Source organism: Anabrus simplex, chromosome 2 (assembly GCF_040414725.1).
Source record: "Anabrus simplex isolate iqAnaSimp1 chromosome 2, ASM4041472v1, whole genome shotgun sequence".
Classification (NCBI taxonomy): domain Eukaryota; kingdom Metazoa; phylum Arthropoda; class Insecta; order Orthoptera; family Tettigoniidae; genus Anabrus; species Anabrus simplex.
This window is the reverse complement of record NC_090266.1, coordinates 1031153432-1031172934: the sequence shown is the minus strand read 5'-3', so window position 1 is coordinate 1031172934 and position 19503 is coordinate 1031153432. Positions and strand designations below refer to the sequence as shown.

Here is a 19503-nt window from a genome sequence, read left to right as displayed (position 1 = left end):
TCGAGCTACTACTGGCCAGGTGTTCCAAACAGATGAGACAGTCAGACCTCGCTGCCAGCCTCCAGACATCACTTTTGACAAATATTAAACGCACATGATTGTAATGGAGAAACTCAGCTACGTATTTTAACCAACTAGCTAAACCTTCAAAGTTTTATCAGCGGCAGTTCAGGAAAATTTCTGTCACCTTCTACTTTAATATTCTGCTTGAACCATTGGCACGAATATGTAACAAGTTACTTTGAGAACAAAACCCCACACTTTCTTGCAGACGAGTGACGTGGGCTTCGCTGTACAATCAGACAGAGTGTGTAAAATATGCGGAGGGGGGTGTATTTTATACCCTCTGGGAGGGACACCACGCTCTTCACGAGGCTTGGTTATGTAATCTGCTAATTCCACATCCCCTGGACCAATTTTCTTGAAATTTGTTCCATAGCTTCGGACAGATTTATAATTCATGATGGTGTTGATTTTATATTTTTCCCATGCTTGCAACGGGCGAAATGAATTATTTCTGCCCTGGCGTTTCGCGGCATTTCGTCATCCATTGGCCTTGCCACGGGCCGCTGATTAGGGAGCCGGACGCAAACTTTTCTCCAGGCTTAACTGCATTTATATTTACCCTGGGGATTTTATATTCACATATGGTTTATAAATAATTTAGATCCTTTATTCCTGGATTTACCATGTCGCCAAAATCTCTCGTTATGAAGGATTTCTTGAATTTGACAAATTGTTCATTACTCGAGGTCCACCGAAGTGTAATGAAAGGTAAATTAAAATAACAATCTGATTATGCAAACACGAGTTAAGAACCCAACAATCATAGTTTCTAAGAATACATATAACACTTAAAAACTTAATTTTAAGTTCGAGTTGAACTTGGTAGTCAAGGGTTCGACTTTTAAGTCACTATTTTCATTAAATGATATCACTTTTTGACTTGAAGTGTAATTAATATTTTCATTGAGTGAAGGTTGTGTCGCTTTTTGACCAGAAGTACAATATTTAATTTGCATGAGATGTTCCTCTGAGAGCTTTGAAGACAGTGTTGCATCACGGCTGTGCTGTTGCTTGTGGTCTAATGTTTTAATGTTGTAACATAACGTGTGAGGTGGAAATCGAGTTGCAGAATAAAAGATGTTCGCAGTTCAATGCGGGACCTGCAGAATAAAAGAAAGGGGATATTTTTAAAAGTTGAAAAACATTAGTAAAAGAGCTTGGGCTATAATTTAATGAGACTCACCTCAGGCGGTAAAGCTGTGACGCGTGGAAAAGAGGAACTGAGTGTGATGGCAAGCTTAGGTCAGGGAAGCGACTAGTTCTAGGGTAGGGTGGGAGAAGGAAGGAGGTGGAGGGACAGGGGAGTTGTGAGGAAGGGAAGGAGGGTAAGTTAGTGAGGGTGATGCGGTGAAAGCTTGTGGCGTGAAAAAGTATTACGCATAACTCGAAAGACAGATCTATTATTTGGAATTTTAATATTTTTGAAAAATGCAATCAGAAAAACGAACAAGATTTTTGGTTTTCCGGAGATATCATTTAAGTTTAGGTTTCTTTTAATGTATTGATCTAGATAAATATAGCAGTTTTCAGTAACATCTAGTAAAGGACCTTTATTTAGAACTTCTAATACCTCAGGATCTTGATCTGTTTCGGTAAAGTTACGTTAAAATTCCTTCATATGTTGGCAACTGCAGAAAATCGGTTATGTTTTATAGCATTGACATGTTCTGTATATCTGATTTTAAAACTACATCCGTTTGACCTAGATACGAACTATTGCAGTCTTGACAAGAAAATTTATAGACACCTGATTTTGACAAAGAATACTTTTATTTATTGATGTAGAGTTATGCAGGATCTCTACACTTCTATTGCTAGTACGAAAGGCTATTTTAACATTACGTTTTTTTAAAAACGTTAGTGACGTTATATATTTCTTTATTAAAGGTAAATGTTGAAAAGGTGAGAGTACTAGTTTTGTCTCTTATTAAGGTAGTTTTTGGACGATAATTTGAATTTATTGATTATTCTTTCAATATAGGCTTGCTTGGATCCATTAAATTTTGCTATAGAACGAATGATGTTCAGCTCCTTATTTAAGTTCGTTCTGGACATAGGAATCCTGAATGCACGATCTACCAAGCTATTATATATAGCAGTTTTTTTGTGTTTGAGGATGTAACGAGTCATTTCTTATAGTAGTGGCCGTTTGAGTCGCTTTCTATAAATACTATATGTAAATGAAGAGGGAAGTCTATTTAGTGTTAGGTCCAGGAAATTCATAAAATTATTAATCTCTGATTCTAAGGTAAATTTGATGTTTTGATCGATGCTATTAAGGTTTTTAAGGGTAGATGGCGCATCTATAGAGCGTTAATCCACGATTATAAATGTGCCATCCACATACCTAGCCCAGAACTGAATTTTAGAATTTTAGTGATGGTTATGTTTTACCAGATGATATTAATAACAGAAGCTCCCTCTTTTAACCCAAATTGATGCTTCTATGCTTCTATGCTTCATGGTGTGGGTTACTGTAGTCACGTCCTAGTTCGTGAACCATGGGCAACGGCTGAGTGGCCTAGTAAGTGGTCCTGAGAGTCAGGATACCAGTTGCTATGGAATGGGAGTGGCCATCTCAGACATATTCTGAGTAATGGCCTTCCTTGTGATCAGGCGGCTAGGACTATGCAATCCACCGGTGGTCCATAACCCGTTAGAGGAGAGATCCTCACTTGGACTATGTGTAAGTAGGGTAGCATCCTGCTTCATGAATTTATCGAGCTCAGAACATTTTAAGCAAGCCTCGGACCTATGGGAGTAACGGAGTCCCACTCCCACTTGACAGGCGAGGGACTCCTTGGAAACAACTTGGCGAATGAAATGGAATTCGATGGGGAGCTATCGATATTAATGGGGCTTATGGAAGAAAGAAAGTAGAACTGGCTGAATCAGCAAAGACGATGCATCTGGATGTGCTAGGAGTAAGTGATATTCGGGTAAGGGGAGATAACGAGGAAGAGATAGGAGATTATAAAGTGTACTTGACGGGTGTTAGAAAGGGAAGGGCAGAGTATGGGGTAGGGCTGTTTATCAGGAATACCATTGCACACAACCTGGGTAGATTTGGCAATTGGAGGAATTAGGACAAGAATTTTCTCAGTGTATTCACCATGTTAGGGTGCAGATGAGGATGACATTGACAAGTTTTATGAAGCGTTGAGTGACATCGTGGTCAGGGTCAACAGCAAGGATAGAATAGTGCTAATGGGTGATTTCAATGCGAGAATTGGTAACCTATCTTAAGTTGGAAATAGAACTGAAGGGTACGAAAGGGTGATTGGTAAATGTGGGGAAGAAATGAAATGAAATGACTTATGGCTTTTTTTTTTTTTTTTTTTTTGCTAGGGGCTTTACGTCGCACCGACACAGATAGGTCTTATGGCGACGATGGGATAGGAAAGGCCTAGGAGTTGGAAGGAAGCGGCCGTGGCCTTAATTAAGGTACAGCCCCAGCACTTGCCTGGTGTGAAAATGGGAAACCACGGAAAACCATCTTCAGGGCTGCCGATAGTGGGATTCGAACCTACTATCTCCCGGATGCAAGCTCACAGCCGCGCGCCTCTACGCGCACGGCCAACTCGCCCGGTGCTTATGGCTTTTAGTGCCGGGAGTGTCCGAAGACATGTTCAGCTCGCCAGGTGCAGGTCATTCGAGTTGACGCCCGTAGGCGACCTGCGCGTCACTAAAATCTATGGGAGACGAAAACCGATTACCTATTGTAACCGAGGAATTTTGTACAGATGAGGATGAAATGATGATGAAGACAACACATACACCCAGCCCCCTGTGCCATTGGAATTAACCAATTAGAGTTAAGATCCCCGACCCGGCCGGGAATCGAACCCGGGATCCTCTGAACCAAAGGCCAGTACGCTGACCGTTCAGCCAACGAGTTGGACTGTGGGGAAGATATGGAAGCTAATGGGACTTCTGGACTTCTCTGCTAGTATGGGTTTAGCAGTTACGAATACATTCTTCAAGCATAAGGCTATTCACCACTACACATGGGAGGACAGGCGTACCAAATCCAAAATAGACTATATATTAACCGACTTTGAATTCAGGAAATCTGTTAGGAATGTACAAGTTTTCCAGGGATTTGTCGATGATACAGACAACTATCTGATCTGTAGTGAACTAAGTATCTCTAGGCCTAGGGTAGAGAAAATGAAATCTGTCTGCAAACGAATAAGGGTAGAAAATCTCCAGGACGAGGAAATTAGACAGAACTACATGGATATGATTAGTGAGAATTTTCAAACAGTAGACAGTAAGCAGATTCAGGATATAGAAAGAGAATGGATGGCATGCAGGGATGCTGTAGTAGAAACAACAAGGGAATGCCTAGGAACAACTGTTTGTAAAGATGGGAAAAGGCAAACATCTTGGTGGAATGATGAAGTGAGAGTAGCTTGTAAATGTAAAAAGAAGGCTTATCAGAAATGGCTCCAACCAAAGACCGAGGCAGACAGGGATTTTTACATAGATAAAAGAAACAGAGCAAAACAAATAGTTGTTGAATCCAAAAAGAAGTCGTGGGAAGATTTTGGTAATGACCTGGAAAGGCTATGTCAAGCAGCAGGGAAACCATTCTAAACAGTAATAAAGAATCTTAGGAAGGGAGGAAAAAAGGAAATGAACAGTGTTTTGAGTAATTCAGGTGAACTCATAATAGATTCCAGGGAATCACTGGAGAGGTGGAGGGAATATTTTGAACATCTTCTCAGTGTAAAAGGAAATCTTCCTGGTGGTGTTGCGAACAGCCAAGTTCATGGGGAGGAGGAAAAAGGAATTGGTGAAATTACACTTGAGGAAGTGGAAAGGATGGTAAATAAACTTCGTTGTCATAAAGCAGCAGTAATAGATGAAATGAGACCTAAAATGGTGAAATATAGTGGGAAGGCAGGGATGAAATGTCTTCATAGAGTAGTAAGATTAGCATGGAGTGTTGTAAGGTACCTTCGGATTGGACAAAAGCAGTAATTGCTCCTATCTATAAGCAAGGGAACAGGAAGGATTGCAACAACTATCGAGGTATCTCATTGATTATTATACCAGGCACCGGGCGAGTTGGCCATGCGCGTAGAGGCGTGCGGCTGTGAGCTTGCATCCGGGAGATAGTAGGTTCGAATCCCACTATTGGCAGCCTTAAAGATGGTTTTCCGTGGTCTCCCATTTTCACACAAGGCAAATGCTGGGGCTGTACCTTAATTAAGGCCACAGCCGCTTCCTTCCAACTCCTAGGCCTTTCCTATCCCATCGTCGCCATAAGACCTATCTGTGTCGGTGCGACGTAAAGCCCCTAGCAAGAAAAAAAAAAAAGTATACCAATACCAGGCAAAGTATTCACTGGCATCTTTGAAGGGAGGGTGCGATCAGTCGTTGAGAGGAAGTTGGATGAAAACCAGTGTGGTGTCAGACCACAGAGGGGCTGTCAGGATCAGATTTTCAGTATGCGCCAGGTAATTGAAAAATGCTACAAGAGGAATGGGCAGTTGTGTTTATGTTTCGTAGATGTAGAGAAAGCATATGACAGGGTACCGAGGGAAAGGATGTTTGCCATACTGGAGGACTCTTAGGATTAAAGGTAGATTATTAAAATCAATCAAAGGCATTTATGTTGACAATTGGGCTTCAGTGAGAATTGATGGTAGAGTGAGTTCTTGGTTCAGGGTACTTACAGGGGTTTGACAAGGCGGTAATCTTTCACCTTTGCTGTTGGTAGTTTACATGGATCATCTGCTGAAAGGTATAAAATGGCAGGGAGGGATTCAGTTAGGTGGAAATGTAGTAAGCAGTCTTGCCTATGGTGACGACTTGGTCTTAATGACAGTTTGTGCCGAAAGCCTGGTGTCAAATATCTTGGAACTTGAAAATAGGCGCATGGAGAAAGGTATGAAAATTAGCCTTTCAAAGACTAAATTGATGTCAGTAGGTAAGAAATTCAACAGAATTGAATGTCAGATTGGTGATACAAAGCTAGAACAGGTCGATAATTTCAAGTATTTAGGTTGTGTGTTCTCCCAGGATGGTAATATTGTAATTGAGATTGAATCAAGGTGTAGTAAAGCTAATGCAGTTAGCTCGGAGTTGTGATCAGCAGTATTCTGTAAGAAGGAAGTTAGCTCCCAGACGAAACTGTCTTTACATTGGTCTGTTTTGAGACCAACTTTGCTTTATGGGAACAAAAGCTGGGTGGACTCAGGATATCGTATTCATAAGTTAGAAGTAACAGACATGAAAGTAGCGAGAATGATTGCTGGTACTAACAGGTGGGAACAATGACAGGAGGCTACTCAGACTGAGGAGATAAAGGCTAATTTAGGAATGAACTCGATGTCTGAAGCTGTACGCATAAACCGGCTTCGGTGGTGGGGTCATGTGAGGCGAATGGAGGAGGATAGGTTACCTAGGAGAATAATGGACTCTGTTGTGGAGGGTAAGAGAAGTAGAGTGAGACCAAGACGATGATGGTTAGACTCAGTTTGTAAGGATTTAAAGATATGAGGTATAGAACTAAATGAGGCCACAACACTAGTTGCAAATAGAGAATTGTGGTGACGTTCAGTAAATTCACAGAGGCTTGCAGAGTGAACTTGAAGGGCATAACAATCCTTAATGATAATGTATGTATGTATGTATGTATGTTGATGCTTCTTAACAAAAAATAAAATTATTCTTGGAATATGCTGAGAATTGTGATGACAGTTATCTAGAAAATTATTTAAGAATTAACCGAAGTGTGGTTTGTCAACATTTATAATTCTATATTTAATTTATATACAGAGTGGAAAGTGCTATGACATTTTAAGATTAAGTAATAGTTTATCATTTCCCCGCCATTGATACTTTAGCAAATCGTCTGCTACCTTTGAAGTATCTCCTTCTTCAGAAAATGAGAACACAAATTTCTTTAAGCATCTTGTTCAACTTTCTGAGAGAGAGAACATTGTGAATCTTCGACATGATGAAACGCATCTAAAAGACACTGTAGATTTTACCAATCAGACGGTAGTTTGGGTTGCTGTGAATAAAATGTTATTTTTAGTTCCTTCTACTTTTGGACATTTCTAAGAGGAAATAAGACTTATTCCAGTTAAACAACTTACAGGCTCAGATTTAGCAACATTAGATAAAGATATCTTACGAGAAATACATTTTTTGCGGCTTGAAGACATTGTGAGGTATAAATTACGATAATGAATTGTGTAATGTTTCATGATCTTACTAAAGATTCAGAAAGTAGTTACTCTTTTCAAATTGAAAATTTTTACCAAATTTTGTTCTCTCTGACAGTGTGCACATGCATTCAGGAACATTCGTTTGGAAATAATTGTTAGACAAGTGTATAAACAAAAGGAAATTACAGGTAGTATCATCATTATCATAAGTTCATTGGACAAACTAATAAGGTATGATATAAATAAAGATTTATTGAGATTTATGTATTTGTTTTGTTGATTGACTTCTTGAATATTACGTTGAAGCTTACAAGACAATATTTACAATGGCATAGGTCAACAATCATTCATCATTGTTTTGAATATAAGTAGATGGGACTAGATTATATCCCCAGCTTTGTCTAGTTAAATGACGGTGACCACCTCCCCCTGCAATGTTGCTACATAGTGTCGGCCAGGCCATGACTAGAAACAGCCATGCTTCAATCAATGTATCGACCAAGTGGCTGTGTGGTTTGGGTCACATAGCTACCAGCTTGCATTTGGGAGATAGTGGGTTTGGTTCCCTTTGTCAGTAGCCCTGAAGATGGTTTTCCACGATTTCCCATTTTCACACCTGGCAAATGCTGGGGGCTGTACCTTAATTAAGGACACAGTCACTTCCTTTCCACTCCTAGTGCTTTCCTATTCCATCGTTGCCATGAGGCCTTTCTGTGTCGGTGCGATGTAAAGAAAAAATTCAATCCATGCATTTTGATTACACCACCATTCCAGATGCATTCACCTCTGCTCTGGGATTAACAGTAGCCTATGCTTGGTATGAAGAACTCATAGCCCGGCTGATGCCAGACATCAAGATTTGGTACGAAATGACATCATTTTTGTAGAGTACATTGACTATGTCCAGATGTCAGATGCAGACGATATGGAGTTATATAATGCTTAGTCTAAAATACAGTTATCCTCCCATGGTGTGATCTTATTGATTGACTGGATTCCATGACTGTCTGGATGCCCTTATGTACCCATTGGTTCCAATTGGATATTGTGATATATGAATGTGCTACATGCACTTCAGCTGCACAGTGCAACCACCTAGCTTTGCAGAGACCCACAGTATGGCCTCTGGCAGTCTCCATCAGTTGCTGGTAATGCTGCCTTAATGAATCTGCTAGGCATTTCATTGACATTCTGTCACTGTGTTGACTGATTATATGACACTCTCCCCACCCCTAATAAATAAAGTGGTGCCATTAATGAATGCTAGTAGCTGTCCTACACATTACAGATCATTGTAACTCTTAATCATTTGCACTCCCATTGATTGCATGTGTATCAAATTATGTCCAAATCGGACCTTCCTTTTCCCCCTGTGGGTGGGGGACGCAGGTGAGGAATACACCCACAGTATACCCTGCAAGTCGTAAGAGGCAACTAAAAGGGGCGACCAAGGGATGATTGTATTAGAACCATGAAACTACTTGTGATTAGTACCACTACGCGGGGAACACCATGGGTCGCTTTTACTTGCGCATAGTACCACTATGTTAGGTACAAAATAGGTTTGTGATTAGTAGCTACAGAGTGTGTTGCTGGCTTTTACATCACCTGTGATTAGTACCACTTTAGGAGCGACACCATGGGTGGGTGACCCCATGGTTCTGACTTGCCTATGCTTAGTACCCAGTATATGAGGAACACCACAGAATAGTGCGAATCCCTGTGGTTAGTACACGTATGTGATGAACACCATAGGTTTGCGTTGCCTGTAAATGGCGCCGCAATATGCAAAACACCATAGGTCTGTATTACATGTGCAAATTTCATTACCTGTGAGTAGTACCATAATGTGTGGAATACCACGAGTCTGTGCTACTTTTGATTAGTACAGCAACATGACAAATACCATGGTTCTACATTCCCAGGGATAAGTACCATTATGAGGGGCTGATGACATGAAGTTTTGGACTCCTTTAGACTACAAGCATCATCATCATCAGTATTATGCTATGGAAGCAGTCCCTTGGTCAGTAATAATATTGTTTTATGTCAGTTTCTGTGAATGTGAGGCATTGCGGGTCAGATCCACTGATTGTTTTAAATTCATATCCCATAATTAAAATTATATTATAAATATATAATATTATATATAAATTTCTAAATATCAATTCATATCTATTCATTCATTCTTCGTCCTCATGTTTTGAATTCTGGTCAGTGGAGGATTTTGTACTTTTAACTTGTCATTACATTTTGTCTCATTTCGTACCATTAGGGACTGATGACCTAGATGTTGGGCCCCTTTAAACAACAAACATCATCATCATCATCAGGACCTTCCTTTCTTGGTGCTTAACTTCTTTTTTTTTTTTCAGTGAGTGTTTTGTGTTTAGAAATTATCCATTATGTGACAGCTCATCAATTCAGGTTTGATTTAATGTGTTTGATAGTGATTTTAATGATCTACTCAGTAATAAGAAGACACAATTTTAAGATGTTGGAATTGCAGTTTAGAAATTCACTTTTATTTGATATAGAGGCAATTTGTGTGTTTTGATAAGGCACATTTGTGAAGGGTATAGGTTAGAGATTATCATATCCCTGTGCTTGTAAACAGCAGTGAGATGGTGAAGCTTACTTCCAGCTGTAACTCTGCACATGTTTAATGTTCAAATTATGAGCTGTTAACAAAATTTATTCTGTGCTGCTCTGATAATTGTGTTCCTCTTGATTCATGATTACTCTCAATATCTTGGTATTTTTGTCTGTTTAATATGTCTTAATATTTCCTTTTGCAGAAGAAGATCATGATCATGATCTGTTTGGCTATTCTGGGAGTGATATTGGCCTCTACGATTGGAGGATACTTTGGATTGTGAAGAGATTCATAGTGAGTTTGTAGCAAGAACTAATTTCATAGACTTCATTATTCCAATAATGTCTGAAATACATTTACATATATTTCATATTTATTGGCTTTTATGACTCCTGTTCATTCTGCTTCTCAAATTCTGTTAAAACGTTTTGTTTTAATTGGTTTTGTAGCTAAACTTCATTTGAACACCTTGTAGCATTCACAGAAACTTTACACTGTATTTGCATTTATATTAAATATATACGAGGGTTGAGTCATAAGTCATGGCAACTATTTTTTTTTTTTTTTTTTTTTTTTTTGCGAACAGGAGACAACACGGAAAATCTAGGACATGTACTTATGAATGGTGTCTGAAGACAAATTCTGACTTCAGGAGATTCTCGTAGGAAAGTGACAGAACACAGGCCATTGGTAATCATTGTATTATTAGGATATAGTCAGCAAATACACAAGACTACGTACAAAGAACAGGTCTTCACTGATCAATCACCATTATCCGCACATCTTTGTCCATGGACACTGGACGGCCTGGACGAAGCAAATCATCAGTTGACACTCTACCTCATTTGAACGTCTCCACCCACCTCACCACTGTTCTATAGGGCATGGCATGCACACCTAATGCTTCCCGCAGCTCTGCATGGCATTGGCGTGCATTTCTGCTGCGGTAAACTGCTATTTTAATATACAATCGTTGCTCCTGCTTGTTGACGTCCATTTTGTGACGCTCTCACTTATACACTGAACTTGGGGCCATGCTTAGACCCACACTGTTGTTTACATACACCATCTAGTGGCATCATATGCAAGTACATTCCGTACGTTTCCAAATGCATATCTTAGATTTTCCGTGTTGTCTCCTGTTCGCGAGAAGAAAAAATAGTTGCCATGACTTATGACTCAACCTACGTATATTTTTTTGTTACTGCTTATAGAAGAATTTTTTTATCACTACTGTGTAAGTTATTATCTGCACATTTTCCTTGTTGCTATTATTTCACTTCAATCTTTGATTGTTGGTCATAAGTGCCTTCATTTTGTTTAGTCAAGTGTTACAAGATAAGTGCCATCCTTCTCTGACAAATTATTTATGAATTACAGATGGCTCACTGAAATATTTGCATTTGTAGGCCATCCTTCAATAATGCATGGCTGGATAAGCAAGTATGATTATAGTTTTATTAAGTGTTGGTGATGTGTCTTACTATTTCTATACAATAAAACACTAGCAAATTTGAGTCTGTCACTGTGTGTATACCTCTTTTTCTTTTGCACCTATGCAGATGAATAATTCTGATTTCTTTTTTAAATCTTCAAAACAAGTGATGATTTTATAATTAATTATTCTTCTAATTTTATGAATCCTCTTAATTGTTTTAAAATATATTTTAGATAACATGCAATTATTCTATTTCTAAAATTTCAAGGATTCATTGCAATGCAATTTTTTAAAGATAACCTTTGAAAGGTATGGGTAGAAATGAAATTCCCAATATACCACATTTAGAAATGCAGTTTGTTTGTTTTTTGTAATCCCTATAATATTTGGTCTCCAATTAATTATTCCATTGCTATGACCTCAGTTTTGTGGTACACTCTTAATTTCACGGTGCTAAACAAACTAAAGCCTGGAAACCACTCTAACAGGGAGACTTTTATTCCTTAGATAATGGACTAAGATCGATCCTACTTGAGGATAGTGGCATATAAGGATGTCTAAATGCGACAAGTCTCTTTCATCATATTCTGGTGCATTAAATCATTTTATGGGAAATACTCATTCTGACTCTTTCTGGTGAATTTTAAGACTATTAGCTGGTTGTTGTTATTATTTCTTGCCATTTGCTTTACATCGCACCAACACAAGCAGACCTTATGGCGACGATGGGATAGGAAAGGGCTAGGAGTGGGAAAGAAATGGTGGTGGCCTTAATTAATTAATTAATTAATTAATTGGAAAACCACAGGAAACCATCTTCAGGTTTGCTGACAGTGGGATCGAACCCACTATCTCCCAAATCCAAGCTCACAGTTGCGTGCTCTAACTGCATAGCCAACTCTCTCTGTATTCTTCTTCTTCATTATTATTATTATTATTATTATTATTATTATTATTATTATTATTATTATTATTATTATTACATGATGTTATAAGCAGTTTGAAAAAACATCTAAAACATTACTGGGCTAACTAATTAAGGAATGTTCACACACTCAGAAAACTCAGAATTTGAGGACATTTCTTGTAAATTTGGAAAAACAGAAAATAAAACCTGGTTTGTTCCAAATTTTGGACACCGACACTCTGTTTTGTGTTTTTACATATGTAATTCAAGAGTTAAAATTTGATTATGCTCCAAGTAGTTCACTAAATTTAATGTTGAGGAGCACACACCTTTATGGTTAAACATGAGCTTTTTATCTTCTTTCTTTATTTTTTAAAATAATAGAACATTTCAATGTTCTTTGTGCAAAGTATTTGCATATTGCTCAGCTAATTGTTAATTAGGAATAATTGGCTGCATATGCTTACGTGAAGACAAATTTTGAATGGAATACTTTTTAATTATTCATGTCCTAGGATTTCGCATTCTATACGTTCATTAGAGACCATGTATGTCCTTCATAATAAATTATATACTTCTCTATTTCACTCATTTTATCAGTGGTATATTTGAGGTTAACATCACTAAGAGAACTATGTGAGTGTTCAGTTCAGTTTTTATGTATGCATTAGACAGTGGCATGGATGCATGTGACTGAAGCAATTCATAGGTTAGTGACAAAGCTATACATACTATCTATTGTTTTCTGATGTGTTAACTTCATGTTGGAGGCACGTGGAATCAGGTAAATCATGGCTGACCACTGATTGATTAGTTGCTCTGTTTGGTGTGTCACTAGCAACCTAATTTTTATATTAGTAACCAGTAACGGCTCATAGGTTCATGTAATGGGGAGGGCAGGTACAATAAAATTAAATGCACATACGTATTAGTTCTACCAAATTACAGTTTAAGTGCATGCTAATAACTTAACATGCAAGGCAATCTACACTACATTTAACATTTCCTGCTTAATATTTCAATTTGACATTGTCTCTTCTTCAAAAAAATACAATGTACTAACATTGTGTTCTGATAAGATAGAGTGCGAAGGATCAAGGCTGAGAATAATGGCTAGAATTAGAACTACTTAATCAGTAGTTTTACATGCCATTCTTTCTTCTTAGCAGAGGGATCAATTACTTCATCATATCGTGTTTCCCTTTGTAGAGGATCCCCATTTCAATGGATATGGAGGCAAATGCTGATAGACGATCCTGAGGCATAGAGTTCCTTAAATAAGTCATAACACGTTTCATGCAGGAGAAACTTCTTTCCACAGAAGCACTTGTGGCTGGGATTGTTTCAAGTAAACAAAACAATATGAAAGCCTCTGGAAGAATTTCATCAAATTCATTTTGAATCATTTTTCTTATTCAGCTACTAAAATTTAAACCACAAAAATGTTTCCCCATGCCGTGGCAAAAATACTATTTCAAGTTCAGTTTTTAATGTATCTTTGTTAAAAAATTTGCCATAGCTCTGTATCAATGAATTTAACACTTCTGAAGAGAACTTCTGACCATATACTGAAAATTGAGTGGGTACCACCTAATTTAAGAAATGCTAGTTTTTTACATCTTGAAAATCTAACTTCCAATTGGGTTATAATGTTGTCCAGTATTTCATAATATATGTCCTTCCTTCAAATCAAGACGTTCAAGAGATGATACAAATGCTGTGATCCTTTCAACACATTGAAAAATCACAATACATTTATCCTCATTTCGTTAGTTCCTCAAAAATGTAATATATTCAGAAACAGCAGCAATATAAAACTGAATATCATTCACTTTCTTCTGTATCATGTTGAAGAGTATTTTTATATATATATATATTTCCTGAAAAACTGAGAGAAGTAATACAAAATTGAAATCAAGAAGACTATTTTTGTAGCCTTGTGCTTCTTGGACTATTAAGGCATTTGAATGTGGACATTTCATTAATTCAGTGAAAACTTGTATTAATAGTGCTCTGTTAGTATTCACAGCAGAAATTATTTTCACATTTGAATTCCATCTTACTTCACAATGTGTGGAGATCCTTTGCTCTGTCACTCTTATCTAGCACAACAGTACGATTTGGTGATCGGTGGAAGAAATGCGGTATGCCGGAGCACCACATGGCCTATGTGGCTGTTGTAGACTGCTAATATGAGATGTTCACTGGTTGCTATGGCAATGATGACATCACACGTATGCATTCGAGCGGCCACCATCAATTGATCTCACTTTTAGAGACTTTACACAGGCAACCAGCGTATGTACCAGCCTACATACTACGTTAAATTACCATACATCAAATAATCATTCTCATATGAATCATTATTGGCTGCATGGCCGAGGCAATAAAGGCATGCTCAGTTCGCCCGGAAGGACGTGAGTTGGAATCCCGCCAGGAAGTCGTAAAATTTAAGAAATGAGATTTCCAATTCTGGAGGTGCATATGGCCCTGAGGTTCACTCAGTCTACATAAAAAATTAGTACCAGGTTAATTCCTGGGGGCAAAGGCGGCCGGGAATAGAGCTAACCACTCTACCCCATCAAGTGCCGAGGTTACGAATAGTGGTAGCCTTTATCTTCCACCACTCCCAGGGCCTTCATGGCCTGAACAGAGATGACTTTGCTTTGCTTTTATATGAATCATTGCCATATGTTTTGCATTGTACAGATGAAAATCTTACGTTATTATTAGGTACACGGGAGGAATTCAAACAAAAGGATATGAAATATGGCGATGAACTTCTGATAGGAAATAAATTAGACCCTCAGTTGGTTCACAGGAAAATCTGAATGCTTCTGAAATACAAAAAGAATAGGTCTGGCCTCTCTTGCCACTGCCCAAAAACTATCCCTTTTAGTAACATATTTGCAAGATAGTTTGAGGTTGCTTTACCGGAAATACTTTTATGTGTTTGTTTGTAGATAGATAATGTCAGCTTGTCTTTATGCTTACATCTCTTTGATCAATAATAGGATGCATATGATGTTATTTTATAATGAGTATTATCCGCGAAACATTTATTGATACTTCGGCTCCCTAGTTCTGAATCGGTAGTCCTCGGTTATCTTTGAGATTCATGTTGGCAACCTGGCATCTGGCGGTATAATTGCAACACTTTATGAACTGTTGTTGTTTACACAGCAAAGCCAAAATATAGGTTTGAACATGAGTGAGGAAAATATTATGGGAGACATGTCAGCAGCTAACTTACGACGACTGACCATTGAGGCATTCCATTCAATATCTGCCGCAGATTGGGAGGGGTATTGCAAAAGGGTGAAAGAACTGGAAGAGGAACACTGGAGGCACGACGGTGTCATGGAAATAGCCATGGACGAGATTGTAATTAATAGTACTGCAGATAGCAGTGACGATTGTGAAAATGATATTTCTGAGAATTCATGCTAGGTACAAGATTTGCATCGAGAAATGTTATATAATGTTTTTGTGTGTGTGTGTGTGTGTGTGTGTGTGTGTGTGACACAGTTGTTGGCTTAAGATAATAAAGGTTTAGAAAATTCATATCGATCGATCATACTATCAATTCAATTCAGATTTCATTTCCATTCAGTTGGCAGTATTACCGGAACTGGGGTAGCACCCTCCTTACCCCTCACTCATGTAAAACGAAGTATCACTAAAAGTTTCACGGATAATACTAGCCTGTGTTAATCAAAATGGCATTTATCTATAATCACACGTCCTTTAATGAAATTTGCATCCCCTCACAACAGTTCTGCTTCCTTAATTCTACTAGTTTATGTTATGCCTACGTGCAACCCGTAACTACAGGCCAATCAGGTGTAAAATGCACAATGTTCGATAAGGGATGGTTAATGAAATTACAGGGCTCAATAAATGCGGTCGGCAAAATATGTCACTATTTCTTATATTCTTAGTAAAAGCATCAGGCAAATTTTAATAAAGGATGTCCCTAACTTATTAACAATGTTGAAAATAATCACTACATTATCCCTAAATTATAAATATGTGTCGAAAGCTAAATTACAAGCAAACTTTCAAGCATAAAAACTCCTCATGATCATAACTAATAAGTAGAGCCCGGATTATATGCAATATAAAAATGAGAAAAATGTACATAAAATAGTTCATGGTGTGGGTTACTGTAGTCACGTCCTAGTTCGTGAACCATGTTCAATGGCTGAGTGGCCTAGTAAGTGGTCCTGAGAGTCGGGATACCAGTCACTATGGAATGGGAGTGGGTATCTCGGACGTATTCTGAGTCATAGCCCTCCTTGTGCTCAGGCGGCCAGGACTATACAATTCACCGGTGGTCCCTAACCCGTTAGAGGAGAGATCCTCACTTGGACTATGTGCAAGTAGGGTAGCATCCTGCTTCATGAATTTACCGAGCTCAGAACATTTTAAGCAAGCCTCGGACCTATGGGAGTAACGGAGTCCCACTCCCATTTGACAGGCGAGGGACTCCTTGGAAACAACTTGGCGAACGAAATGGAATTCGATGGGGAGCTATCAATATTAATGGGGCTTATGGAAGAACGAAAGTAGAACTGGCTGAGTCAGCAAAGAAGATGCATCCGGATGTGCTAGGAGTAAGTGATATTCGGGTAAGGGGAGATAACAAGGAAGAGATAGGAGATTACAAAGTATACTTGACGGGTGTTAGAAAGGGAAGGGCAGAGTCTGGGGTAGGGCTCTTTATCAGAAATACCATTGCACGCAAAATAGTTTCTGTTAGGCACATAAATGAGCAAATGATGTGGGTAGATTTGTCAGTTGGAGGAATTAGGACTAGAATTGTGTCCATGCATTCACCAAGTGAGGGTGCAGATGAGGATGAAGTTGACAAGTTTTATGAAGAATTGAGTGACATCGTGGTCAGGGTCAACAGCAAGGATAGAATAGTGCTAATGGGCGATTTCAATGCGAGAGTTTGGAATAGAACTGAAGGATACGAAAGGGTGATTGGTAAATATGGGGAAGATATGGAAGCTAATGGGAATGGGAAGCGTTTGCTGGACTTCTGTGCTAGTATGGGTTTAGCAGTTATGAATACATTCTTCAAGCATAAGGCTATTCACCGCTACACATGGGAGGCTAGAGGTACCAGATCCATAATAGACTATATCTTAACAGACTTTTAATTCAGGAAATCTGTTAGGAATGTACGAGTTTTTCGCGGATTTTTCGATGATACAGACCACTATCTGATCTGTAGTGAACTAAGTATCTCTAGGCCTAGGGTAGAGAAAGTGAAATCTGTTTGCAAACAAATAAGGGTAGAAAAACTCCAGGACGAGGAAATTAGACAGAACTACATGGATATGATTAGTGAGAAATTTTGAACAGTGGACAGTAAGCAGGTTTGGGATATAGAAAGTGAATGGGTGGCATACAGGGATGCTGTAGTAGAAACAGCAAGGGAATGCCTAGGAACAACTGTGTGTAAAAATGGGAAAAGGGGAACATCTTGGTGGAATGATGAAGTGAGAGCAGCTAGTAAACGTAAAAAGAAGGCTTATCAGAAATGGCTCCAAACAAGGGCCGAGGCTGACAGGGATTTTTACATAGATGAAAGAAACAGAGCGAAACAAATAGTTGTTGAATCCAAAAAGAAGTCATGGGAAGATTTTGGTAATAACCTGGAAAGGCTAGGTCAAACAGCAGGGAAACCTTTCTGGACAGTAATAAAGAATCTTAGGAAGGGAGGGAAAAAGGAAATGAACAGTGTTTTGAGTAATTCAGGTAAACTCATAATAGATCCCAGGGAATCACTGGAGAGGTGGAGGGAATATTTTGTACATCTTCTCATTGTAAAAGGAAATCATCCTGGTGGTGTTGTGAACAGCCAAGCTCATGAGGAGGAGGAAAGTTGGTGAAATTACACTTGAGGAAGTGGAAAGGATGGTAAATAAACTTCATATTCATAAAGCAGCAGGAATAGATGAATTTAGACCTGAAATGGTGAAGTATAGTGGTAAGGCAGGGATGAAATGTCTCCATAGAGTAGTAAAATTAGCATGGAGTGTTGGTAAGGTACCTTCAGATTGGACAAAAGCAGTAATTGCACCTATCTATAAGTAAGGGAACAGGAAGGATTGCAACAACTATCGAGGTATCTCATTAATTAGTATACCAGGCAAAGTATTCACTGGCATCTTGGAAGGGAGGGTGTGATCAGTCGTTGAGAGGAAGTTGGATGAAAACCAGTGTGGTTTCAGACCACAGAGAGGCTGTCAGGATCAGATTTTCAGTATGCGCCACGTAATTGAAAAATGCTACGAGAGGAATAGGCAGTTGTGTTTATGTTTCATAGATCTAGAGAAAGCATATGACAGGGTACCACGGGAAAAGATGTTCGGTATACTGGGGGACTATGGAATTAAAGGTAGATTAATAAAATCAATCAAAGGCATTTATGTTGACAATTGGGCTTCAGTGAAAATTGATGGTAGGATGAGTTCTTGGTTCAGGGTACTTACAGGGGTTAGACAAGGCTACAGTCTTTCGCCTTTGCTGTTGGTAGTTTACATGGATCATCTCCTAAAAGATATAAAATTGTAGCGAGGGATTCAGTTAGGTGGAAACATAGTAAGCAGTCTGGCCTATGCTGACGACTTGGTCTTAATGGCAGATTGTGCTGAAAGCCTGCAGTCAAATATCTTGGAACTTGAAAAGAGGTGCAATGAGTATGGTATGAAAATTAGCCTCTCGAAGCCTAAATTGATGTCAGTAGGTAAGAAATTCAACAGAATTGAATGTCAGACTGGTGAAACAAAGCTAGAACAGGTCGATAATTTCAAGTATTTAGGTTGTGTGTTCTCCCAGGGTGGTAATATAGTAAGTGAGATTGAATCAAGGTGTCGTAAAGCTAATGCAGTGTGCTCACAGTTGCGATATATTCTTTAAATTACTTCCGGTCACACACCACATAAAAAAAAGACATGATGGCTAATATAACTAATATTACATTACAGTACTAATTAATACTAATTAGGATTATAAAGATTATTTCATTTAGTGAACATAATGTCAGTTTTTGAAGTGAGAGGTAGATAGGAATCATAAGTTATTTGCTGATATAAAGGCCTTGAATTATAAATTTGGTCAAACAGCAATGGGAAGCTTGTATTTAATATAAGAACAGGTGACTCTGCTTACCAGTTATTATTTGATATTTTTACAATGTGCTTTACGTCTCACAACAGAGATAGGTTTTATGGCAACGATGAGAAAGGAAAGGACCAGGAATGGGAAGAAAGTGGCCGTGGCCTTAATTAAGGTACAG

General features: G+C 38.5%; 1 protein-coding gene across 1 annotated transcript in view; it reads left to right on the top strand.

The window, feature by feature from the left end:
• Positions 1-19503, top strand: part of Syx1A (Syntaxin 1A) — a 612912-nt gene that overhangs the window by 555255 nt on the left and 38154 nt on the right. Inside the window, exon 9 of the mRNA XM_067139643.2 lies at positions 10049-10140. Coding sequence (XP_066995744.1) covers positions 10049-10129 — 81 coding nt within the window. The 3' untranslated portion in view covers positions 10130-10140. The remainder of the gene's footprint in view (positions 1-10048; positions 10141-19503) is intronic.